Consider the following 27,780-nt stretch of genomic DNA (forward strand, 5'->3'; position numbering starts at 1 on the left):
CCATATCGCTTCTATGTCATTACAGAGTCGAGCCTGCTTTTGACAAACTGCTTTGTAAGGCCAAAAATGTTCGCTGTATGAGTAACCGCATTCTTAAAACTGTTTTGGGATCAACTGAAGATGACTTCATCTCAATGTGGCCTTACTCAGCAAGAGTCAAACAAAGAGCATTGAATAATTGCTTCATGCTGACATCTTTCTGTAAACACATCAGCCGCATATGCCACGAAAATTCTGCACACATGCTGCAGACACATAGCAGATGCAACACAGAGGACATCACATGCAAACAAGGGCAATAACGTCTGTTAGTAGATATTGCATAGTTGGACTTGATTAAATTTCATTTTTTCAAACCCCGCTGCCTTCCACACTTAGATCTCACACATGAAAAGCACTTTATAGTGTGCCTTTGTCTAAGACAAGACTACGTAAAATGATGTGTTACTGGAATTTTTGAAATAGAATGTATGCTCAAGCAGTTTGTTTACCCAGTCTCAAATCCTTTATCGAGGCAACAGAGCTTCAATTTGCTTGTGCAAAAGTGCAAACGGTTTACATAAGTCCTGCATCAGACAGAGCTCTTGCTCATTTCAATGAGTCGTGATCCAAGTAAAATAAGCTTTCCACATAATCCCTGTATTTCATGGAAATATAACATGGCTGCGATATAACACAAAGGGAAAGCAGATTCTGACAGCTTGGAAAATAAGAAAGGAACAAGCATTACGACTGCAATGTGAAGAAACTATTTGTAATGCAGCCATATCCATGCACTTAGGATGAGACCTACAAGCATAGCATAATGGTTGATCAATTACCATGATGCCCACCCATGATAAATTACCATTCCATGCGCAGGGTCCCGCATGTACATAAATCACTTTATCGTACTGTCAATCACATTATGTTAAGAAGTTATGGCAAGAGCACAAAGCGCTGCATTTCAGTACTATATGGATACACACAAAAGTGTTTGCATAATGGTATGCGTGGATATCTGCTGCTATAGTGCACTAAAGCCATTGTACCTACGGTCACTTGACAAGTTTTATTATGGAAGTCAGACACCTCAGAGCCAAAGAGTTGTGCTTTCACCAATCACAGACTAGCCCGCCCTGCTATGAAAAGGTTGGCTTAACCTCAGTGCTTGGTTGCCTAGTGGCCAAGGCTGCCACTGCATTTTGAAGAGCAAAATTGGTTAAAAAAAAATAATAATAAATAAGGAGTGAAGTTTTCATTGCACCTGTGGCATGGTACACAATATAACAGAAGGCACTTTCTCAGACCAGTAATATTGTAAAAAAGACTCGCATTGTATTCAAGCAAGTGGGGCATAAAAAACAGCTACACGAGGTGAATGCGTACACACGCATGCAGGAAAAAAAAAAGAGCGATAAAAATATGCTCCTGCCTTGAAGCTCACCTTAAACAATGCCTCTTGCCTCTCGCTTGCGTCTTTGTAAATGTCTGCTGATTCCTTGTATGACATCAGCTGTTTCTGCAGGAACTCAATCTCACGGTGAAGCTAATATAACAATTCACAGGAAAAAAAGAGAAAAATATACATATTACACACTGATGAACTGGCTACAAAATTAATCTCTAGGCAACAAGCCCGAAACAAAATTGCTGTTGTTGAAAACATGTGTTTACAAAGTCTTTATATAATAATAATGAGTTCCTATATATATGTGCACTAACTAGGCTTCCTTTTCATTTTAACAGAACTGTTCCATGTACCAAGGTAAACATACTTTGCACTCCCTTTCAGCAAACCTATTTACAAAACACCGAATAAATTAAGCATGCGCGATTGGGAAATCGCAAATAAACATTTGTAGGGTCCTTCTATAAAGTAAATTTTCTGACAGTCATCGAGAAGAAAGTTGAACCACTCAGCTGTGCTTGTTATGGGTAGACAGGATGCAAAATGGTGACCACAAACAACTGCACTCTTACTATCCCTTCTTTTCGTGCAAGTGTTTTTTTTAAGCGCAAGGGTAACTGGCGAGCTCTCAGCATTTGTCTGAAGCTGCAAAGCATTCTACATGACACTAAAGTTGCTCATACTTTCTCTTACATTCTTTACAAAGTTATTCCTTGGAATTTTGAGAATGACAGTCCACAAACAAATGTCATGAAACGAAACACTGACAGCACATGCCTTTTATGTTAAATCTCCTCAGACATATTAGAAGTATTAGAAGAAACAAAAACAAAAGATCGGCCCACGCAAGAGGCTGCATTTCTACCAGAAAGCTTGCCTTCGTGCATAGCGCTTTGCTTAGATACCACGGTACTCGCTGTGCCTGTTCTTGGCATCTCTTCTTTGCAGGTATAGCAATGGCACGTTCCCTGTGGCACACCAGGCATTGCAACATTGAGATCAATGTAGCGACTGCGTTCACGCCCTTTCCATTTGTGCTTCAACGCTGCAGCACTTGCTGCACATGTTCGCGGCGTCTATTTGCACGTCTAGCACTTGCACTTTTCCTGTGGCACAACAGGTGTCGCACTGTTCAGATCAATGTACCATCTGCGACCGCATCACGCCATTTCAGTTTGGCTGTTTGTAGTTTGTAGCACATTTAAATGTGCTATCAAAACGCACACTGCTGCATAGCTTTGCTGTGCTGCTTCTTCAACACACAAAAAACAAAATGACCAGTTGAAGTGTACTTATGTGACAAGCTACGACCAGACCTCAATATAACAAGCATGGATATATTGAATTGATCTAATGATGTAAATATATAATTTGGTTGGCCACGCTTTACTTCAATGAGTATTCTACTGCTAGTATAACGAAACTGAAAATGCAAGATCAGATAATATTGGTTACAGCAATGGCAATTTTGGTTTGCTCAGTGATTAAAATATAATTCTGATAGCAAAAACATCAAACCGAGCAAGAGCAATTCAACAGCACATTCTGTGTGCACATGCATGTTTTGGCCAACAGCTTTGGCTTGGCTGGCTCACAGCTAACAGGAGGCTCACAGCCACATCAATCACGCAGCTGCACACTAACGACAGTACAAAAGTGCATTTGCATTTTAGCATTGCTGATGTGCCAAGACAATGATAAGGGCATCAAAATCAACAGGTGGCCCTTTGCTCACCCATCGGAGGTGTCAAAGTTGAGCTTTTTTTGCATGGACTCGATCACAATGTTCTTTTCGGCCTGTGTGCTTATAGCGAGCATCAGACATAACAAAGCTATTTGCATGTAAGATGAGGCTTCATCATGCTGTGGCTCGACTGTACTGCCATTTCTCAAAATGCATTGCTATTGCTTTGAACTTCCACTCTGCGTGCAACTCATAAAATAATGTTTTTTGGACAACTGCTGCATGAAATTTCATGAAAGGGGATAAACACCATTCAATAGCTGCCCTACATTCTCAGGTAATATAAATGCACAATTAATGTCCTTGAACACACTTTTTCTTGTCAGTGGAGCTTCAGAGGTAATCAGAGTAAAGTATCACACTATACTACCATAATATGTTCTCCAAGATAGTAATGTAACCTGGCACGTGCCAACATTCTGTTGGCATCTTTTGCATCTGTGCAAAGGTTTCTTTGGGTTTCATTCGAACTTCATTTGCAGAAACACCATGAACTTGTATGAGTAAGGAAAAGAAAGTGAAGGGTGCTGCAGCAAGTGTTGTTGGACTCTTACTCACATCTTTGATGAGAACTTTGGCGCTTTTCAGTTCCTGTTCCAAATCGGCTAGCTTGCTGTCAATGGTATCCTTGGCCTCAAAATCTCTGTTGGATGGAAGCAAGTGTTAGAACCATCTGGCTGAACGAGAGAAATGTTACTGGAGTGCGAGACATCAGGACCAAGCATGGAAGCAACAACATGGGACTTTCTTCCTGTTTGTTTAAATGTTTTTCCAGGTGAATAAACAATAACAATAAGACAGTGCTTGGATAATGTAACGATTCTATTACAATACTATTCCATTTCATGCTTGATCAGTGGTCTAAGCGGCACTCCGCCGATGTTATCACCAGGAGCAGCTGGTGAACAGTGGATAATGAGAAAGGAACAGAATTGAGCAAAAACAAATTTTTATGTCACACTGGCCCTAAACTTTGCAATACCTAATGTATTTAGTACTTTGTCAGATTGCCAACAAGACTTTCAACAAGATTTAAATTGCACAGTAGTAAAAATTTATGGGTTACGAAATGCTAATGCTCTCCAAGAAACCGCATCTTTTGCCATAGCCTTGGTGCAATGACTAAGTATACTGGCTTTATGTTCGGCATGTGCAAAGTAAATCTGATACAAGGAACATTACAGGATATAAAAGATATTTATAACTAATACTAAAACAAGAAAGGAAAAGGCTGTACTGTGCAATTAATAACAAACTGACGCTATTGTGACAGCACTGGGATGCATTTGCGTCACATAAACAAACATGCATGTTTGCTTTTGGGGTAGTTTGGTTCCTTTCTGCACAAAAAGCCATGCAGTGAAACCCAAAAGCCTTTAAAGCTAATCTGCAAAGTGAGTGTCACAGATGCCCATGTCTGAGCACACATGTTAAATGCACTATAATAGGCCTGCCCGACAGTGTTAAAAGCCAGTGTGCCTTGTAAGGTTTGAGGTTAACGTGTTAACCATGTGCAGATGTTAGAGGTGCCGAGCAGCAATGTGCAAATATTTGTGTTTCAACTTCAAACCAAACATAACCATAGCTGTAAATTAAAAACTTTAGAATAGTAAATGACATTTAAAGGGGCCCTGAGCCACTTTTTATCGAAAAATCAAAGTCGAGAAACGCATTTGAAGTTAGATTATTTCAGAAAAACCTTGCTCCAAGACGTTCTTCAATGCGTTCAGCAGAAGTGGCGATTTTTGCAATCAAACATATCGTTCATGGTGCTTTCGCTTCTTCTTTAATGATTTGCACTGCGAAGGCTGCGGCGGAGCGGGGTGTGCCCACAACGCTCCGCCTACTGAATGTCACGGTGGCACACAGTTCAAATTTGATTTTGGATGCTCCCGAAGACGTCCCTATTTCTGACTTTGGCGCCTACAACACACTAAATGCGGCTGTTCTCAGCGAGCCACAGTGCGCTCAGCCAGTCGTTGGGTGCACTGTGGCTGAGGGCACTTATCGCAGCACCTCGCAGCGGCTGCGGTATCAACGCTACCTCGCAGATCGTAGCTACATGCAACTGCAGCGTTTCTGCATGACAGCTCTAGAGTGCACCCTCGTGCTCACACACTCCTGTCTGGCTGTGATACGCGGTGCGAACCGGCTTTGTCCTGAACAAGCTTCACCAGCGGGTAGTAGCCACATCCAACTTGCGCATTTTGAAGTACAAGTTGGCACATGCAAGGTGTCTCACAAGAAACGGTCAGGAATGAGTGCATGTTGGCAAGCATGCGTGTAGTTTGACCTTAAGTTTTGCTTGGCTTGAGGCTAGTTGAGTGTTCAAAACTAGTTGAAATTAGTGAGACCTGACGGCTACGACACCAATAGGCAGGGTGGCTACAGTTTAATTCCTATGCGGGTGGCTGTGGCTGAGCGTGAGCAGACGATAGTCGGCTTCTTCCGGAAGTAAGTAATTATTGCCGAAAAATCAAAAGCAGGTTTTCGCTTATTTCAGCCTGCTTATTAAACTGTGTCAATAAGTATACACAGTAAGAGTAGGAAGAAGCGCACTGATCCAAACACCCTTCTTGATTGATGTCAGCTATTGGCCAATAACAGCCGGACATGGGAATCTGCTATATAATGAAATAAAGCGCCCAGAAGAGTGAGGAGCAGGCTTCTGTTGAAAAGAGAGCGTTTGAGAGAAAGGTGACTTCGTGCTCTGCTTGCGAGCTCCACGAGACACGTATGACTGCAAAATTTGGCGGAGATGTTAACAGCAGCGTATGCTATCCGCATACTGTTTTTCACCAAGCCTGAGAGGTGGTGCAGGGCCTCTTTAAACAGGTATCTCTGCGAACATGCCTTCATGTCTATGTGGCTATGTTGTAAAGCTGCCGTGCAGCACTAACATTGAGACAAATCAAGTTGTTTTTTTTCCCCTTTGTTGTCATTAAAACGCTCGGCGTGTACCACCAATTTCACCACTGAAGCTGCGATCTGGTTTATTTCATCGACATATGACGTTCTATATTTTATTCAACACGAAATTTCCGAATGTGCAGACATGCAGTATGTATAGAGTTATGTGCTAGTGCATTCTCTGTTTTATGTTACATACAAGCTTCAAAGGTATTAGAATGTACACCTAGCAAGATGGCACCTAGCAAGTGCACAGGAATGATATAAATGGGTGCTCAAAATTTTCACAACAATTACCCCACCTCAGAAGGGCTTGCTCTCTCTTAGCGAGCTGCAGTTGCAGCTCTCTTGCAAACAAATCTGCTTTCTTTCGATGCTGAATCTCTTCGACCAGCTCAGTCCTGTCGGCCACCGAAAAGAAAAATGGAGAACCCTCTGAGCACCCTGTATCTCACACAGGAACTCAACATGCCGAGTCTGGCATAGTATAATTGTGACATATTCAGGCACGTATTTACTGCAGGCTAATATACACACTTTCATAGGCAACTGCTGCAGACCTGCTCAGTTTACATTGCCTAGCTTTAACTAGTGCTTCAGCCCTACCAGTTCTAGAAAATCACACGCTAGGTGAAAGCAAAAACAATTGAGTATGTGGGTCCAAGCTTAAGCAGTGGTCAAAGCACATCATCCTTTACTGTGATCAAATCAGTATCAGCAACTTCTTTCTGGACAAAGTCGCCAGGTCATGGCCCAAAAAACTCCACTTCTAGTTAAAGTCGCCAAGCAACGACGACTATAATGATGACAACTTGCTTACAATTTTTAAAAAATTTGTTCCTACACGTCTTCATTATCATTTTTAAAACTATAGCTTTCTACCTTAAGTGGTGGCGAGGCAACAGTCGGAGCATGAAAAGTGAAAGTAACTCTACATTTTTAAAAATGGTATTGGATCTCAACACTGTGTGTTGCATAGAAAAGTAGCTTTGATGTACCCAGAGGACTAAAGCTTTTCAGTATGTCTTTAAAAGTAACAATGATCAGACATGAGTATACCTTCCCAGGGATAAAACAGGAGTGAAGCACTGAACTTAGCCAAAGTCCCTCGAGGAATCTTACAAAGGCATTTCGCTGGCTATTCATATCTCTAAAAAAGTAGCCAGGACACTGAAAAAGCAAAGGTGTTCTTATGGTGTCTGAAACACCCTAAATTTAGCTACTCTCTCACTAAGTCATCATCACTGGATAAAACAGAACTATCGCAATGAGTAATTTTGCCCATACGATCTTGCGGAGCAGCTGATATGGCATGCACCCATGTTACACCCCATCTCATGCATTTCAAACATGCACGGTTAGTAGAGCTTTGCTGGGACGAATGGAACTGCAAGATTCATTGACCATAATTTCTGAGGTTGCACTGCAAGGTGGCAAGGCATGGCAAGGCCTGTGTGTTGCGTGTACAACTGCTTACCGTGCTGAGCTGACCTCCCTCTGAAGCGTGGTGACCAGGTCTCCTACGTCAGATGTTGGAGCTGCCGTCAGCTCAACAACATGCCTGTCAAAAATCAAAACAGTTGCTGGGATAAATGTGGCTGCTGAACAATCTCATGCAGAGTGCAAGAGAGTGAATATCAGGCCATTGTCAAGCTTCACAATAGAGAGGAGATAGAAAAGAGACAGTGCTTGCATGGGAATACATACCTGCCAACCTGTCAACATTTACATTCGTAAAAATACAATGGAAATGACAATTTGAGGGTGAGGTGGGAAAGCATGCAATTTTTTGAGCCTTGCGCACACAACTTTTGTGGGGCACATGTGTGTTTTATTAGCAATGAGCTACCTTTAGATGCAGACATCAGCGACAGCAAATTTGGAATGGCAGAGACTGACAAGCGACAAATTCTTTTTAGATCACAGTGACCTTTTTAGCGACCTTGCTGTTGGCAATTTGGTTTGCATGAGCCAGTCTGAAGCAAGTACCCTTCCGACATATGGCTTCTCGTGCTGCCACAAGAGCGCGATACAGCAGCCACTACAATTTCTTTCTTATACATAATTACTCCCCCCCCCCCCCTTTTTTTTTCATCTTGCACCGCCCTACCTTTCAATGCCTCTACAATGATTTTGTGAAGCACCGTCCCCATTCATGCACACATCCAGCACGATAGAGCTTCGACAATATGCTTAGCAGCCGAATGACGCGGCCAATGAGCTACAACAGAAGCCTGCGCACCTTGTCGTCGCTTCCTGTCTGTCTGCAACAGAGCTTTTTGTCGACTGACTTGAGGCGCTTGATCTCTTGCGGACAATTTGTGAGCCTCCATTCGTGCCGCCTGGATCATCAAGAGGTCTCGGTGATGCACTGTCTGGCCGACCGTTGCTGTCCTTTAGGAGGCTGGGTCGCCTGGAACCACCAATGACCAGTGGACTTGCCCTTGATGGCGGTGCCGACGATGAAGAGGAACTCCAAGAACTGCGGAGCCGATTTTTGCTCAACCGGGGAGGCCTCTGCGGCGTACTAACATCTGCAAAACCAAGAGCCCATCATAAACAATGTCATCATCACCATTAGCCTATTTAAGCAGGTCAATGGACTTTTCCAGCAACCTCCAGTTAACCAATCAAGCCACGCAGCAATAAGGAAGCCAAGCCTTAGCCACACAGCAATAACAAAGGCAAGCCATAGCCACGCAGCAACAACGAAACCAAAACTTCTAGCCCAAATTTCTGACTGAAATTTTCGTTTGGATCCGCATATAGCACAAGGCAAAAATTTGGGACGCTAATAATAGGAAAAAACGTCATATTATACACGGGCTTTCACGGTAATTTGGCTAAAAAAATATAAATGCAATACCAGACACAAAATAAGAACACCAAGAAGCTATGCGCTTCTAAGTAATTGTTTATCAATAATGAGCGTCAAATTTTGTAAGTTTCAATAAGCACTTGTTCTAATGCAAACATCAAAACTGTGGCATATAAAAGTGGTCTTTTAATGATGCTTTGGGAAGGCTGAAGTCAAAATAATAGCATGTAAAACTGCTCTAATGGCACCTAAGTGAGCTCTGATAGTGGAAGAGATTGAAGTGCGTAAACATTGTCATGCTGATACCAAAAGTTGTTGCATCACTGTGAAAGCATCAATGAGACTTGCGAGTAAGGAGAGAAAGAATGTGAGCTCTCTGCTTTGAGAACATCAACATTTCGAAACAATTCAACAAATGCTTTCCTGCACTTATGAAGGGCACACTGGACCTCACAAATTCACAATACCAACAGTACGCACTGAGGTTGTCCTTTATCATGTGTTTGCAAGGGACTTCCCAATTTGAATATCCATGGCTATGTCTACTACTTCAGTCTTCATGGACTGCGACTCGCACTTCTCAATGCACGACCCAGCACGGCACCATCGAACAGCATATCTCAACATAAACATGCCAGACTGATAGCAATAGACACATCAACATGTTAATAAGGGACATATCTATACGGCAAGCATGTAGTACTTCAGTGTCGGCACTTAAATGCTTGTCGATTACACCAACCCTTGTTATCTCTTATATCTTACGCAGCTCCTACATCACTTGGTATCTATGCAACAAACATTTAATAAACATAATTCACATGTACTGTGTGGGCAAATGCTTTGCATGAACATATCCTCCTCCCTTATTGTATGGAATCTGCAAACTTTCTTTTTATGCTTATCACAACCATACGAAGCAATGTTGCACGACTAGCCTACAAGCCAGCTGAATGACAAGCAAAGCCATAAATAGTAGAAAATAGTAGAAATAGTAGAAAACAGTAGGGTTGCAACACCTAGAGGGCAGCAGGATGACTATAGTGCCAGATTTCCCTCTAGTGACTTTGGTAGAAAACTCTGGTTGCTGCCCTGCATTACGAATTCCACATAGCTTTGTTCAGGCAGACACAGTTTCACTGTTTTGGTGAAGCCCGTTACTGCAAAACCACAGCGGCAGTACTGCAAAGGTAGTGCAGCACTCCTTACCATCTGTGTGTGGTTGGTGTTGCTCGATTGACGGCTTGCGTTGAGGGCTAGTAGACGACTTGCGTGGTGCTGCTGTTGGAGGGGAGTTACTTGGAAAGCTTGACTTTGCAGCCTCATCTGCGTTTACGGGGACGCTTGGATTCCTTTCCCAAATTTCCTCCGTTCCGTGAAGTGTGTCCATACGTCCTAATGTGCCTTCCATCACCTGATGAGGAAAGCAGCAAGAAAAAATTTCAGTGACAACGATTTCGGGGTAAATGTGAGAGAAATGTGTTAGCATTATGTCACATTTCTTTGAGGTCCTGGATCCATGACTTAGACTGTGCACACTACACTGCAAAGATTTGTTCGAAAGGTCACTAGACACACATCCTGCCTCTTCGAGGAGCGAAGTGCGACTGACAGTGGTCCGGAGCAGCAAAGCATCAGTCACACTATTTATACATACTGTAAGAGAACAGGAACAGCACCCATTCACTGGGTCGGTCGTTCTATTCTTCCCTTTTTTGTCTTTCTCGCACTCCCAGCAGCAGCGCCCGAGCTCCGTTGTCACTTTTTGTCATTATAATATACATATGCTTATTCATTGCACTTGCAGTGAAAAACTTGTTTAAATTGCGAATTTCGTTACTTTGAGCTTTTAAAGCTTTAGCAGCTAGAACAACTTTACAAATTTTCACAGCATTCGTGGTGGATAGTATCTTATTAGCAAACACTTATAAAAAAATCGCAAGAAGGTCAGGGAATAATAGACAGTTATGAGCGCCAGTGCGTGTGGTGCCGATAGCACTGAGATCAATGCATTGATGCGGCTCACAGCATCCCGAGAGTTGCATTTGTTGTGTCACATGGCGCCGTATATCTTGGACATTATGGTTGACCGTGCCTAGTGCCCGCAACCCGCGCCCACAAATTAAAAACAAAGGTGTAAAAAGATACAAATATCCCTTGTGAGCAAAATTACAAAAGAGAGACAGTTTTGCCATAAAGGCGGAGCATTGATGGTGATAGCAAAGAGCCAACTACATGAAGTAAGGTTCATAGTTTTATTGGGGTCATGCGTGCTCAGGAAAACATCAGCAGATCTCACTCGATGACCAAGAACTCGCTGCCACAATGGGATCACTGTGTGGATCACTGTGTCTCGGAAACTTGAGATTACGCAACCACCAGCAATAGACCCACGCTAGGAGGGGATCATGCCCCCCAGCACGTGTTTTATCATGTTACCATGTGTTTACTCCCTCCCCATCCCTCTTGCAACGGGAAGAAATCGTCAGCTCTCGTGTTTCTCTGAGCACTGTGAGCTGCCCCATGCCTTGCGGCCTCTGCAAGTTGTTCACCAACGCGACAAATGACGCAATGGTGTTTCCTGCACACCACAACCCGGCTGGCGTGGTTTGAGAGTGTTTTTGCCACTCAATCTGTTCATGTGGAAGGACGCTTGAAATAACTTTTGCCTTGGCTGATGCATGTATAGTTTTCTGCTAGATTTACCAGCTGTATAGGCTCCAAGCACATGCTTCAGATAGCCAAAAACTTTGTTAAATGGAAACAGTGTCAGGAAATTACTTCGTTAAGTCACAAAAGGAACTACACGGTTTTCAATGGAACTAAGGTCGGGAAATGAAAACAGTTAATTACATCGTGAATTTCGTTAAACTGAGGTTCGTAATATCGAGGTTTGACTTTGCGCGCACACACACACACACATACGCACGCACGCGCACGCTCTTCTAAGCTCTCCCATCCCCTCTCTACATCTACCACGTGACCAGCTTCCCACACTTTACACACATACACCTTTCTCCACTTTCACACTTCTAATGCTAACGTATTAAATAAAAAGGGCTATATATTCATTCACCAACTCGTAATTCGGACTCGGCAAGGACTACCTAAAGTCAGAATAATCAGGAGTCCAAAATATCGGAGTAACCAGAACTGAGGTGACCTTATTCCACAAGTAGTCAGAAAAGCTAGACAATGCATTCCTGCGCACACACATGATTGCATGTGACATGGTCAGTCTGTATTTTGACTACTATCATGCTGCTACATATAGACAAAAGTTCAGTTAACCCTGTTTTATGACTTTAAGTGGGGTTGACCCTGCTTCATGATTTGGAGTGACAGAAATGGGTAACAGCAGTAAAATAAGGTGCCTCTGACAATGTAGCTATTCTGCAAGTAAAGGAACAAGCACTAGGTGAACTGAATACACACTAAAAATCACAAATGTAGTCTTTACAACTAGTGGCTTGGCTTATCCTATGGTTTGTCTATAATGGGCAATGTATCAAAACAAAAACACTGCTCTTTCTGCTGAGCTTGGTGGCTGTATTAGCACATATTGTGCAGGCGGAGTCTGAATTATTAAACTGAACACTGTTATGTGACCAAAATTTTGGTTGTCCTAACATTATGTCTACAGTCCAAATGGTAGTGTTGCAAAGCCGTCTGTATGTCCGAATTATCTGTGCCTGCATAATAGGTCAGTGACTGCATATACAAAAAGAAGTTGCTGTTTTGCCCGAAAGGCAACACACTGATAACAGCAGGCTATTAGATCACATGAAGTAAGGTTTGTAGTCTTGCCACCCACGCAAATTACAGTGAACATTCACTTACTAGTTAAATTAACAAACATGATGTGATGTGTGTACCGGCAAATATGAGTGGATATCACTCAACAACCATGGCGTGATGAAGAGCGCAGGCTTCAGGGAGTAAACGCTTCGTGCTACCTCTTGCTTTAAGACGTCTCTTAAACTTGAGATTACATGACTTCCAACGCTAAGAGAAGGCAGTGCACTTGAAGCAGCCAGCCACATTGAACAGCGATGTGCAGCCATGGCCACGCTAGAGGAGCTGACGCGTGCTCATGTGACCTCCCGCACTTAACTACGCGACCTCTAATAATGGGTGTGCCGAGGACCAGTGCGCATCAGCCACCATTGTTCATGGCTCACTTTCACAAGCTTCTTTCGCACCTATAGAATACGGCGCACAATGGCAATCTTATCGCACTTGGATTTTATATAGAACCACACGGCAACACTGATGGTGATGACGTCGCTGATGGCGAAAATTCGCCTGGGGTGTTTATATATATTTAATATTGAAATACTAAATGAACTATGCAGTTCAGCAAATATAGAATTTGCAAAAAACCATAGGGTTGTACATCCTTTGCTCAGAATCAGTGGAACATGCGAGCTGCATCGTTTTGAGCGGCCATTCTTTCTTTTCCCCAATTCTTAGTGTTTATCAGCAAATGCACACAGATGCAAATAAATGAATAGTACTCACTTTATTTGAATTAGTGAGCAAGCCAAACAGCACCAAGTGTGAGTGCTTATTTGAGCTTCATGTTTCTATATGTACAGGTTTACCTGCTCTCAGAAAAAGCACACTAGTATCCAGGTGCTCATGACAAGTTAAAGAGGCATGAAGGGCTGCAGACTGATTTTTGAATGATAGATGCCGAGTGTTACTCTCCAAGTGGTGAAGTCAAGGAACTTCATTCAGTTAAGGCAACTCTGTGAATATGGGTGCAAATCACTCACCTTGTTTGGAGGAAGGTCTTCAACTTCCTCTGTCGAGTCCCAGTCACTGTCAGACAGCACCGACAGCCTGTCGGCTGACAGTGCCTTCAAAGGCTGGGGATCCTCTTCCAGCAGTTCCTTGACAAGTGTCTCGCTCGACTCCTTCCCTGCATTCTTTCTCAGCTGCTGACCATCGTACGCAAGTAAGACCTCAACGGACTTGTGCAATTCAGGCTCTGGCTTGGAGTTCCGCTTTTGCGAAACTGATGGAGGCACGTAGAGCGATGTGGCCTTTGCGTCTCCCTCCGAGTCGTCGAATGAAACGTCTTCTTCCATCCAACTGGGAATGTCGTTCTCTTCAAAGTGGGGTTTGGCTGGCGTCTTCTTTGGCGTTGCTTCCTTCTCAGGTATCCTAACAACATTTTCTAATTTTTCTCCTACTGTTTCTAGGTTGTGATCTTTCGAGACACTGACTTCGGTCCCCGCCAGTTCACCGTTGGTCACTGGCTTTGGCTGCGTGCTAGAATTGACCACGACTGATGAGATGTAGGGCCTGTGGTGCTCTTTGATGCCAAGATGGTTTGGGCTTGGTGAATGGCCTGTAAAGTGCAACACGAATCTGTTTAGAAGAAGAAGCCGTTTCGGCACAGAACGGTGCAAAGGATCGTTCTTGACGCAATCTAGTGATTGTTAGCAAGGCAACCCAAGCAGTTCTAGCAGGACATCTCAGAACATGAAGAAAGCAAAAGGGATGCACACAAAAGACTATACTCACCGGTGACAGAATGCTGAGGGGACAGGTGCGAGGGTGAAGGAATGACAATGTTGTATGGTAATCTCTGAAAAAAATAAAAAAATTGCATGTCTACTTGAAAGGCGAAGCATTGATTGCGATGGCAAATTAGTAGATAGCTGTACGAAGTAAGGCCAGTAGGTCTATCAGCCATATAAACTTGTAAACAGTCACTTACTAACAAAATTAACAATGATAGAATGTGTAAACACGACTCAACGAGGACGTAGAAAGAAACAGACACACAGAGAAAGCGCTGTCTTTGTGTGTCTGCTTCTTTCTACGTCCATGTTCAGTCGCGCTTACACATTCTATCATGGATTCAAACCAACTAGCCCGTCAAGGTGTTTTAACTAAATTAACCAGCATGATGTCATGCGCGCACAGGTAAACACGAACACATCTCGCTCGATGACAGCAGAAACTGTAAAAATGCTAGAGTTGGAAATCGCGGCAGCAGCTGTGAGCCAATTGACCTCCGTGCATCTGTCGATTCAACTCGAACAAAATGCTGAAAGCATAGAACGACAGAAAGCTGAGCTAGTTGGTAAGGATTCATTATGCAAAATAGAAGTGAGGCGTGCAGACAGGACACAAGAGTAGAGAAGTGGACAACACGAACGCCGACTATCAACTGAAGGGAGCACTGAGGCGAAAAAAGAAAAGACACAAACCTCATCTGTGCATGCTCAGGAATGGTAACACCACGTGTCAATCGGGTACACGTGCCGGTCTACCTGAGAGATAACTGTTAAGGCACTTAATCTCTTTCTTATGTAAAGTAATCGAAGGCTGACTCACGCACGCACTTCCACCATTATAGATATGCCATGCCTCTACCATAAGATGCGTATCTTCACTCTTATGCCTGTACAATATCGCGCATGCATCTAACTCTGGCGTGCAGTTACAATCTCGGCAATGTAGCGAAAGATTAGAAGGCGATCCGCCGGTTAACGACCTTTTATGTTCCATTAGCCTCTGATTGATACACCGTCCCGTTTGCCCTACGTAGAACTGGCCACAGCTAAGGGAATTTTATTTGTCCAGTGAAGCACAATAAGAACAACAGTTTTACTGACTGTCGTATGGGTGTGGTCTATAAAATTTTTCAAACAACACGGAAAGGCTGGGAAATACAGGCTTCAAAATGACAGCTGTTGATTTCCATGCTTAACTATGGGCTTGGCACCGAGTTTCCTATACTACCAGTATTGGAATATCCGGACCTTGAATCACAGCTCTGGGCTGTACATCGGGCCCGCGACGCGGCGAAGGGGCATGGCCTCTCTGTCCTGACGTGGAAGCGGCCCGCTGCGCACTAATCGTGCACACCGACGGACCTCAAGAAAGTTATTCATCCATCCATCTATCCATCCGTCCTGGTTTGTCACACACTGCATTCACAGCTATCGCCACCAACCCTATTGTGATGAGCATCTTTCCCTATGTTTCACAGTGTGTGGGGCGTAGTGCCATTGGAAGCGCACTGCACACTTTAAGTAAGTGATAACCCAAATGCACCGCCGTTCCCTGCTGCAGACAGCGCGAAGTAAGTATCATGTTTCGCTTCGGCAGCACTGTAGACATCATATTCCGGTGTCATCTTCCCAGCTTGATTTTATTTTGGTTTCCCATGGCCGTCTTAAAATGCAATACAAAAACAATGCGCGTCTCAGTTTCGCTTGGAGGTGCCACCAGCTTGACGTGCATTGGTGTTTTGTGATTGGTGATTCGCGCCGAGTGGGCACATGAAAGTTCCCATCAAAATGCCCTGCCTGAAAAAGCTGCTGATCCAGGCAGAATTTGAGGACCACAAACGTAAGCTTGCCGAAGGCGCACAAACGACAAGGCGCGTCTCAGGTTGCTCGTGCCCACTCAGTGCACTTCTCTGTCTCATGCTGCAACAATTCACACAACGCTTTGAATTACGTAGACATCACCTACAGTTGAGTCTGTCAAATCTTTTATAACTTTGCACTGTATGTTTACCCACTTAGTATGTTTTTTCCGCACATTTCTTTTTCACAATATGTACAAACAAAAATATTTTTATTTGGTTTAACATCATGAAACAGCACCATTGATTATGACACCATTGATTATGATGGAGTCTGCAGCAGAGGGCTCCAAATTATTTTTACCCCCTGGGGTTCTTTAGCGTGCTCCTAAATCGAAGTACATCAGAGTTTATGCATTCCACTCCCTTTGAAATGCACGTGCCTTGGCCAGGAACTGAACCTGAGATCTAGTGCTTGATCGGGGAACGCCAATAACCACTGCGCCACGATGACGAGTAATCGAGCAAACATGGAGCAGACATTAAGCTTGAGCCATGGTACCTAATGAGAGCCGCATATTTGTAGATGCCCCGATGGTATTTTAAAGAAGTACTGACATGACAGTCTAAACCACAGAAAAAGTGCTGGCAAGCCTCCGAGCACCCTTAGTAATTCAGTACAGTAGCTCTTCTACACCAAGTTTCAGTTTCATTTCTACAATGTTGTGATGTCATGGCGCAGAAGCTAGTTACATGGGAACAGGACAGCTCCCATTTGAACACATTGTGCGTCATGACATCATGACACAGTAACCTCCTGGGAAGTGAAGCCGTAAGCTGGCGGTAGAAAAGCTGTCATATTAAATCATTTAGGCTGCACTGTGGCTTACCAATATGTTTCTAGGATTTACAGCTCTAGGACCTTCACTTAAAGGGGGCCTGAACCACTTTCTATCGAAGTGGAGAAAGGCATTTGGAGTGAAAACAGGCTATTTCAGAAATACCGCAAAAAGTATTTCAATGCTTTCAGCAGAAGCAGAGTTATTGGCAATCAAACAAGGCTTTTGCTGTGCTTCTGTTCCTTCTTCAATGCCTTGCACTGCAAAGGCTATGGCTCAGTGGGGCGTGCCCACAATGCTCTGCCTTCTTATTGTCACCGCGGCGTTCAGTTCAAATTTCATTTTCGAAGTTAACAGACATCATGATGTCCGATTTTGGCGCTTATGACGTGCTAAACATAAGCCAAAGCGGTTTTCCTCAGCAAGCCACAGTGCACTTAGCCAGTGGACTCATGGCGACACCCTGCAGCGGCCACGGTATCTACGCTACGTAGCTGACCACAGCTACGTACAGCAGTCGCGTATGGGAATCTGCTTTATTACAAAATAAAGCGCAAGCCTGCCTCCTTAAGATAGTAAGGGGGCAAGCTTTTGTTGAAAAGAGAGCGTTTGAGAGAAATATGACTTCGCAATCTGCTTGCGAGCTCCATGCATCGTGTACGACAGCAAAATTTGGCTGGAATGTTCAAAGGAGCGTATGCTACTTGCAGACTATGTTAAAAAAAATCAGGGCCCCTTTAATGCAAAAGAAAAATGAATAGTTGAAAATATGATGTTAGTATTAAGCACAGAAGACTACTTTGGGTAGTGCGCTCACCTTGCCTTTCCTGCTGGCTTCAGAGTCACTTGATGACTTCCATGACTCAATATCAGCAGTCTCAACTTCCCCTGAAAAGAGCAACAAGCATTAGATGTAGATCTTAACCTCAAAAAGAAACCAACTCAGAAGCTACAAATTCCAAAATCGCAAACAAAAAATTATTCAGTGAAACAGCTGAATTAAATGTTGGTTGTAAAAAGCAAATGATACTAGTAGTTTCAAAACCTGGCCCGTGCTTTTAACCAATCATTTTTATGAATGTCATACTCTGTGTATCATAAGAAGCCAACAAACATTGACACCATTGACACATTGACACATGCGAAGGTTGTGGGTTTGGTTCCCACCTGCGGCAAGTTGCTTTTTCATCCACTTTAACTTCCATTAATTTATCGTTTCTTTATTTCATTTATTAAGCACAAGTAATTTCCCCTATGTTGTCCTTGGTGCCAATGTTTGTTGGCTTCTTATGATATGACTAATAAAAATCGGGCCCCTCAGTTAACCCCCTTTCTTCTCGTTATACTCTGTGTATGTCATTTAACAAACCCAGCAAAAATGCACACTACAAGATGGACTCATTGTGCATATATGACGTCGGACAAAACAATAAAAGGGCATGATGTGAAACAAAGACAACAGACACCCAGAAATGCGCATTTTAATATTCAAGAGCAATGCACCAGCTAGTCCTAGCACAAGCCCTACTAAATGGACAATGGAGTTATCTTCTCATTTCATGGCTGCTTGAGTGCACTGACAGGATAGGTAGAAGAATAATATTGTGCTGCTAATGTAATGATGTCATCACACACCATAGGTGTCACACCGGTCGCTATATCCCAGGACAGTATCACAGGACATGGGCACACCGACGTCGAGGACTGGTGGATGACATATGAAAGGGTAAGCGCCCACAACAAATGGGTCGATCCCGCCAAACTGAGCAACATGCTCTTCTATCTCACGGGTGTCGCCAGTCTCTGGTACAACAACCATGAGACCGACCTTCCTACACGGTCCTCGTTCAAGACGTCTTTAATGGCTGTGTTTGGTAGCTCTGTTGTGCGCAAGCTGTGAGCGGAATCGTGTTTGCGAGAATGTGTACAGCAGCCGGGTGAATCATTTACCAGCTACATAGATGTATTGGACTCGTGTATGAAAGGCATTGTGACGGTGTCCGACAAAATCAGAAACGTCCTAAAAGGGATAGAGGATGACCCACTATATCGTTGCAATCCTTCTCTACACAAGGAATGTGTTCAATCAAGAATGGAGTTTGCATTACCTCTCAAGTGTGCCTTGGCGAAGGGTTTTAATTTATTACAATATTCATAAAGATCGCCCTGATTCAGACATGGTAGGTGTAAACATGAAAATCTTCACACTTTTCCTCAAATAATATCGAGCCCTCAGCTCGCAACTAAACGTGCAATGACTGGAGCAACCTCTTTGCAACTAACACAAGTAAAAACAGCACAGGTGGTCATTAAGTGCATGCAGAGGTGAAGTGGATAACGTATTTACTCGCATAATGATTGAAATTTTTTGTCAATAAAATTGACGCAAATTCAGGGGTGCGATCACTACGGGAGTTAAATTTCCTATAAAAATTTTTTTTTTTCATCCCGCGTTAGCTGCGTGATTACAACAGGTCAACAAATAGGCGGCTGCCGCTGTATGTAGTGCAGGACACCAAAACAAAAATGGCGGCCGGTGGAGCAAGCCGAACGCGATTTTCTTCTTCTCATGAGCACATTACGTGCATTGAAACAGTTTCATCTGTATCAGTAATGAATAATATTGTTAATATAGGCAAGTTTGCGACAATAACGTAGACATGTCCACTTTGAGGGGACAGAAACAGATGGGCGCGCTTAGCTGCCAGTGACATAGAAACACATGGTGGGCATGCTGCGGAAACTGCGGCATTTGTCTTCACTACAATCCTAATATGGCACGTTTCCACTAAGAGTGGGCGAATATCTTAGCTGTGTTACAAGCGTCGGCGTATGAATAGGGTACACTTCTAATCTATCAGTGTAAACGTGACTGCTATCGTTGCCGCTCGTGGTTTGTTGCGTGCCCACGAGTGCAGACGAGAATCGGAAGGCGCCTTTTTTGTTGTTGTTCACCACAACCATTACAAAGCCTACACATAATAAAGGCAAGTTTGGTTGTAGCTTTTTTTTTTGTCATGGAAGTGCGGAAAGTGATGAAAGGAATGAAATGGTGCATCTGCTTAAGAATGTTTAGTGCGTGCAGACCGCTTGGTTTGTCTTGAGTCGTTCGCGTAGCATTCGACAGATGGTAAGTGTGATCCTTATTAGCTAGACTTGGCACACAACATATCGCTGTGGCAAGTTCGGGGTGCGATCATGCATGGTAAATTTTTAAAAATCCAATTTTGATGACAAAATTCAGGGGTGCGATCATTATGCATGTAAATATGGTATATAATGAACCACCAAACGCATCAAACAAACAACAAACAGGACTGCCTAAGTAGTTCAGCCTGTGTGCTGTTGGTTTCCAGAATAGATGGTTGCTAAATGCACTGCAGCCGAAAAATTTCTTTACCAAGGCTGTTTCATGGCACCATCATGCTCTAGCAAATGAAACAAAGCAAATCTTCATTCTAGTCTATGTTAAATTATTCATGTTCCAATAGACGCCAATAACAAACAATTCTGCAATGAACAAAATCCTGCAATTACCTCAAGCCCCATTTCCAACACAGGTCTGCAGAATAAATAAATACTCACTCGTATTCAGCCACTAATATTTTTTGCAGGCTATGACTCACTTGCACACATACTCATGAGCACTCACATTCTTTGGCACTCACTCAAGTCCCTGCTGGCATCCACTTGTACTCACTAACTTTTGTCAACACTCACTCTCATTCGTACTCAGTCTGCTTAAAATCACTGTCGCTGGCTTTCGTTCTCACTCCTGATCATAATCACGTCCACCCAAACTCACGGGCCCTCGCTCCTGTTCACAATCATGCGCGCTCGTACCTTTTGTAACCGATCCCCTGTCTCATGCTTGCAAAATGAGTGTGGGGAGAGCATGAGTTGGTGTTTGCGGGAGTGAGTGTGCCGACCTACGGCTTCCACACAAGGGGGAAGCTTTAGCAAGAACCACACCTAGGTAGTCTAGGGGGTATAGTGAATCTGAACCACCAAATAAATGCTCACCACCATGGGCGCTGCTGGTCTTCGTGGCAAGCAGCTTGGCGCATTCGTCGTGACCAGATCTCCGAGCAAGGTCGAGTGCAGTGCGACCTTCGTCATCAAGTGCATTTGCGTTGGCCCCTCGACTCAGAAGCAGCTGAGCCAGGGCCACTGACCCAGCTTCCGAGGCCACCATCAATGGAGTCCTGTACGTGAAGCCAGCACAAGACACAAAATTAGAATAAAAAAAAAATTGATACCAATGTACTAATACATCATTCACGTATTAAGTATGAGATCCTATGACTTGACAAAAGTGCCAAAAACATTACAATTTCCAATGAAGAGATTCTCAAACAAATATATCAGCCAGACGAGTCCCAATGCCTCTTTAGCAAAATGCTGAAGTGCTCCCACATCCTTGGCATTAGATGTGCACGAAGAAAAATAAAGCTCCCATATGCAAATGACCTTGCAAAAATATCTACAGCCAATCAATGGAAAATAAAAGTGTGATGGGCGGTTAAGACAAATGATAAGCTGCCTTGCAGCAGTTAGGAGAAGATAAAACTGATATCGTCAGAGACACTAACATTTGGGGTGAAACATGTGGCTTTTGCTGTTCAGGAAACAATTCTAATTCATGCTCCAGTGCTAGTGTATGAGGAGACTTGAAAAAATTGTGTGTAAATGAAACAACAGAAGCTGTAACGTAAGCCCAAAAGAAGTTCCATCAAAACACAAAGGTTGAATTTTGAAGAGCATTTGTGAAAAGTGCCTATTGTTTCTAAAAGTGCCTAATGAATATCATGTCACATTAAAGCAGTGTCAGGTGAACAGTGTGTGTATGAAGTGGGCATCATCGTTAATCAGTTCGGGCTCAAAAGTATTGCATGCCTTGTGAGAAAGCTCAGACGAAGCCCTTCTTCAAACAGCGACTCAACATAATAACTCAACAACAGAAAATTAACGCAGGCACACAATAGGAGATAGGAATGTAACAAAAGCACAGACGAAGTCCATCATGAAGAGATATAAGTTAGCAGATGAACACACAAGAAAAGGCTATGAAAAGCAGTGTTACTGCAGCAGCACAGGTAAGACTGTGGCTATTTATACTCAAGCCACATAACAGTAGTATGGTGTTCACACCGGGTGAATTAAACTACGCTAAAAATGTGCAGCCTCTTCAGCCTCCGACATTCTCTACAACTAAATAGTCTCTTGACCCAAAAACAAATGCTGCATGATTTCTAGAGAAGGGCAACCTAACAATTTACATAGATCTGATATTTACGTTTAGTGTCCCTTGATGTTTTGTAATATCAACCCAGCGACAACAATACCATACATATTTACGAACAGTTCCATGTCTTGATTTTCTCAACATTACAGTTGACTTCCATTAATTTGACCCTGATGATATCGAAGAAATTGGTCAAATTATTCAGCAGGCAGAAAAAAAGAAAGAAATGCCAAAACTGTTCAAAGTACTTGTCCTGATTCTAACATGGCCCTCAATTGAATGCGCACCTACATTTTATGGGTTCGAATTAGAAAACTAATGTAGAAATGACATTACAGTTCCTAAAAATGTGGAAATCAAACGCACACTTATTATTCCAGCAAGAAAAATGTGCCATGCCTCTGATTCTGACAATAAGGAAAAGGCAAAACCAGTGAGCTTTACTTTCGCAGATGGAAACTTATTTACCTAATGTATATTGTCATTACTCTCAGACAGCACTTTACGACTTTCTATCAAGAATCACAACATGTCATCATTTGTGCAGTCCATGGTGCATTTGATAGTCTACATTTATGAAACAACTCCACAACATTTGCAAACGGGATTGTGATCCAAACCTACAATAACGACTTCGCTAGCTCATCCTGGAATGTATACAATTCTCTGGAATGCCAATAATGTGTGACATGGCTGGTTGCTGCTAGCTTAACAGATAAAATAACATAGCTTGAATGTGTTTGTGTAATCAGACAGGAAGTGGCATGTTGATGTCGTCGTGCCATGCAAGAAAACTTGTTCCGTTACCATGCACATTCGCCACCTTGTAATGACAATGATGATTATGCTGGCTAGGCTGGCTCCAACGAGTGAACATTGCAAATGCAGTTTTGTTTTTGGATCATATTACACTGCTGAAGGAGTGCAAATTTTTGGACAAATTTTCTTGGAGAGAGAGAGAGAGAGAGAGAAGGTGCACACAATAAGGGGATAAATACTGTAATAATTTCTATTTTCACTTTAACATCTTCCTGGGGCAGGCCAGAAATAGGCATTTTCGATGGGAGATGACGTGTGTTTGACGCATTCACTGTACCCCAAGCACTGCCAAAACAGACGCTGACGTTAGTGGAATAGCTAATTGCAGCTACCATTGGGGTTAGGCACGTGCGTGGTCACCAGTCAAGTTCAAGTTATCTGGCAAAGGCTAACATAAGGATCAAAATAAGGAAAGTTTGCTCCCATAGAAATGCATGAGCGCCGGCTGGGACCTTCGGCTGGGATTGATTTGACCAAAAAAGTAGAGTTAACCAGAGTCAAATTAACAGAAGTCTACTGTATTATATATGCAAACTGCACCTGCTCAAAGCTGCAGTCACGTGCTTACTTTTTCTTGTTGTCCCCAGCATTTGCCTGGGCACCGCGGTCTAACAGGAGACGGGCCACATCTAGGTGCTGCTGGACGGCTGCCAAGTACAGCGGTGACATACCTTCCTGCAAACGGGCAACAGAGGTGTGATCTTGAAATTTCATCACACAGATCATCAACAATTGTCGATTTGCCCTGGAGAACTATGTGCACCACATGTCAAAGCTGAGACGCAATGTCATTCCAGTAGAATGACGCAAGTAGTTCGGGGTGTCTCTGTGCCAAACTTTTCACCGTAGACTACGAGGTACACTGTGGTGAAGGGCTTCAGATTAATTTTCATCACCTAGGGACATTTAACATTTGTTAAATCTAACTGCACAAGCATCTTTGTACTCCACCTTCACTGGTATACAGGCATGAAAGCCCAAAATTGAATCCATGGCTGTGCACTCAAGCACAACATGTTAGCAGGCATTTACAGAGCGTGAAGGTTACTACTTACTCTCGATAACTCGTAGTGCTCAAGTTGCGAACTTTCCTAATTAAATAGAGAACAAATATTCAAGAAAATTACCTTTAAATACTGAATCAAATATTGAGTATTGGCCAATTTCTAAAGAGTGAAATATGAAGTTTGTGTGGAGTCTCCTTGGCAATAAAATAGGCTTATTTAAATTAACTGATATGTGTACTAATGCTGTTTACATATGGGCATCCAGTCAACAGTGTTTGCAAATGAAAAGCAGTTTTCAGTTAATTGGCTCATCATGACAACTACAGTAATTAGAAAAGGAAACAGCATGTGAGCAGATGCATGTAGATTACTGTGTTGAAGGAGCAAAGTGTGAAATTACAGTACTGAAAATTTTTTAATCATAAGGATGCAAATTAACACAGCGAGACTGGTTCAATAATCAATCATTTTACCTATGTTGAGACAACAAATTCATATACTGTAGGCTGCTTAAAAGTGAAGCGTTCCTATTGAATGGTTGAAAACTTTTTAGCAGTACTATTCCCAATAGCAAGGACTATCGAATAGTCCTTGCTATTGGATTCATATTCAAAATTTTGAATATTTGCACACCCGTGCTTTTTTCCTCAATTCACAATGAGGCCCAACTCCTATTTTGCGATGAATTATATCATCCAAAGGGGGAGTGGATGCAAACTCGGGATATGTTTTATGTTTTGAACAGAAGTCTCCACCTTGTTCCTCGCCGAGACATCGGCATCAAACTGCACAAGCAATGCAGCCATATCAGCCTGTCCCGTCGAAAGGGCCAAGTGAAGTGCTGTGTCTAGGTTTTGGTCAGGAACATCAGGATTGGCCCTCTGCTCCAGCAGACATCGAGCTGCTTCCAGATGATGGCCCTCCACGGCCTGGAAAGGAAAGAGAGACAGTCAGAATTACAATAAAATAAAGTCAACATGCTGACAACAAAATGCACTTGCAACTGTCAAACTTTATTTAATGAGTGGTTTAAAAAGTAATGCAAACTGCATTACTTTTCAGACCAGTCGGTAAATGATGTTTTGTTCTATTCAACCTCAAAACTGCCTCCCGAGTGCGGTAGAATGTAGTAGGATATAGCTGGATGGAGAGCTCAGCAGGCTGCTGCAGGAAGGTGTTACCAGCACAAAATGGATGGTGTGCATTTATGTGTGCAAACATAAAAATCACTGACACATGAAAGAATCTCCTCACATATGAGTTCTGAAGAAGCATAATGTGAAAATCATGGCCCTCACGGCAGCCATGACCGTGAGCGGCAATGGCTAGCACTCCCACAGCTAACCTGGAATACAGATACATAAATACACAAGAAAATGGATAGGAGGACGGTCACCATGGTAGGTTAACTGGTAAAGAACTTTATGTGTACTGCAGAAACTGTGGCTTTGGCTTCCGCCTGCAGCAAGTTGTCTTTTCGTTAACTTTCATTTCCTTATTTCAACATTTCAATTAAACATAACAATTCATTTCCTTTACACTTTGTCTGACTTCATGGTCTGTTCTTCCCATATGATCGTAACTAACAAATAATCAAGCTCCTCAAATCCTCTTATTCTTACCAATCACTTGGTACCGCCATTTCAGTTGTTCTTGAGTTCAAGAAGATCTCATGTGGCACTTTTTCTGCACTTCACTTCAAGGACACCTAAAGGTCTGGGTGGAAAGCCTAGTATTTCCTTTCATACTAGTTCATAGTACACTTTTTATTGTCTTTCTTGGGCCAATTTATATATTTATTTATTTATCGAGAATTGCCAACCTGCATTTCAAGCCTCAGGCAGGAACGTGTATTGAATACAAAATTTTGCAGTAATGCAACATACACTTTGCAACAACAAAAGGAGGAGGGATTTACATAAGGAAGAACATATGCACGCAACCCAGAAAAAGCATATAATGTACCAGACAGTCAAGCAGATCGGTTGTACCAATGCTTGCTAACGCCCCCCGCGTCCTCGCGGCGTGCGTGTTTGGAGCAGCATGTGCGCTACCATGTTCCAGCATGCTGGTGTCCAGTAAAGCCAGATGCTGGGTGTGTGTGCCTCGAGGTGTGTGGGGAATTTTCCGAGGCAAAATCACAGGCTGCCCAACTAAAACATTTTCCTCCACCCTCTAGGCTGTGTATTACGACATTGCGGTTGCCAAGTGAGGTTGCCAAGTGGCTGTGGTTACATATTGAGGTTAGAGTGTACTGGGGAATGTGCATGCAAAAGACGGCCTGACCTAAATTTGGTTGTAGGGTAAGTACAAAGTCTCGCCACTTGTCATCTGCACAATACTGCACCTTCATCAGTGGAGTCTTCCCTTCAGAGTCCAAGGCATCGACCCGGGCCTGAGCACGCAGCAGAAGCTGCACAATGGTCACGTGACCCCTTGCAGCTGCCAGGTGGAGTGGGCTCCTGAAGAACATGCACAGGAAATTTGCCAGATAAAATCGAAATGCTTTGTTCCCTTTATTTTTTTCAATTCACACTTTTTAAATTACTTCAACCTGGGGATACTGCTTCTGTTACACACACTTATTACATGTCTTTTAAGTATGTCTCGCAACCCAAACACATAGAGCAGTAGTGTGCATTATATGGCTGGATAAGTGGATGGAACTCATTATAACACTAATGATATGAGATGTCAATGCTATCATATCTGCTAATATGGCAGTACACACATAACACAGGACTTAAGACACTTATTTACTGCTAATCTCAATGCACAAATGCATTACAGAGGGGAACAGTACAGTTAAGAAGTACAATATTAAGAGAAAATTCCTGGTTTATATAGTTAAAAATGCATGAAAACAAATAATGTCTCGCATGGAGGCAACTGATCCAGGAAGGCTGCTCCAGTCCTCAAAAGCTGTGGAATAAATGAGTACGGGCAAAACTTTGCATAATATGCAATGCGCAACTACTGTCATTGATGCTTGATGAAATACAAAAGAGTATCAAGGCGGAAATGCGGCACATCATAATACATTCTCTGAAAGAAACTTTTGCACAGGAGACACGAGAGGGCACGTCCAGAGCGCTTTTCATGGATAGGACACTAGCTGTGGGGTTACAGTATTTAGATATAAATCGAGCAGCATTATTCTGAGCATGTTCAAGTGTAGTAAAAAGATGGACTGGTAGATTACACTTGTAGAATATAAAATGTCAGTCTGACTATGAGCAGAGGATTGCTAAGCTAGAAAATAGCCAAAAATAAAGGATGGGTGGCGACACTACCTTGCAGTTCCCGTACTAGTATTTCCTAACGTCATGAATTTTGACAGCGCCTGCTTAGGAGTACGATTAGTTGCTTGTTGATAAACAAAAGCTGCATTGTAATCAAGAGGGCCATAGACTGATTTTATAAGAAGTTTTGAGAGCCTTTACCAAGCTATTGTGAGACAAAATACGTGAAAATATACACCGAAATTCACAATTTCACATCAACACATGAGTTCTGCAGTTTGAGTACACAGTTCTGAAAGGGAAATTTTGGCCATCATTTTCTCCGCTACTAGCCAACTCTTTTCCAACAAATAATTGAAAATAGAGCCTTGAAAGTCAATCTCACCAATCTAAAGAGTCTCCAATATGCTCAACAATTGTCGCAATAATGTTCCTC

At 42.9% G+C, this 27,780-nt stretch overlaps 1 protein-coding gene across 5 annotated transcripts in view; it reads right to left on the reverse strand.

Annotated features, from left to right (window-relative positions):
* Positions 1–27,780, reverse strand: part of LOC142585259 (uncharacterized) — a 61,298-nt gene that overhangs the window by 31,489 nt on the left and 2,029 nt on the right. For 4 of the 5 annotated variants that reach the window (XM_075695881.1, XM_075695879.1, XM_075695878.1 and 1 more), the window contains exons 2-14: positions 26,450–26,564; positions 24,858–25,031; positions 23,664–23,770; positions 21,055–21,236; positions 17,849–17,919; positions 14,395–14,458; positions 13,641–14,218; positions 10,072–10,276; positions 8,287–8,578; positions 7,522–7,605; positions 6,347–6,445; positions 3,693–3,777; positions 1,427–1,528 (exon numbers count right to left, since the gene is read on the reverse strand). In XM_075695881.1, coding sequence (XP_075551996.1) covers positions 1,427–1,528; positions 3,693–3,777; positions 6,347–6,445; positions 7,522–7,605; positions 8,287–8,578; positions 10,072–10,276; positions 13,641–14,218; positions 14,395–14,458; positions 17,849–17,919; positions 21,055–21,236; positions 23,664–23,770; positions 24,858–25,031; positions 26,450–26,564 — 2,158 coding nt within the window. The remainder of the gene's footprint in view (positions 1–1,426; positions 1,529–3,692; positions 3,778–6,346; positions 6,446–7,521; positions 7,606–8,286; positions 8,579–10,071; positions 10,277–13,640; positions 14,219–14,394; positions 14,459–17,848; positions 17,920–21,054; positions 21,237–23,663; positions 23,771–24,857; positions 25,032–26,449; positions 26,565–27,780) is intronic. The other variant, XM_075695880.1, reaches the window with a different exon arrangement.

The sequence above is a fragment of the Dermacentor variabilis genome, chromosome 6 (assembly GCF_050947875.1).
Source record: "Dermacentor variabilis isolate Ectoservices chromosome 6, ASM5094787v1, whole genome shotgun sequence".
Lineage (NCBI taxonomy): Eukaryota > Metazoa > Arthropoda > Arachnida > Ixodida > Ixodidae > Dermacentor > Dermacentor variabilis.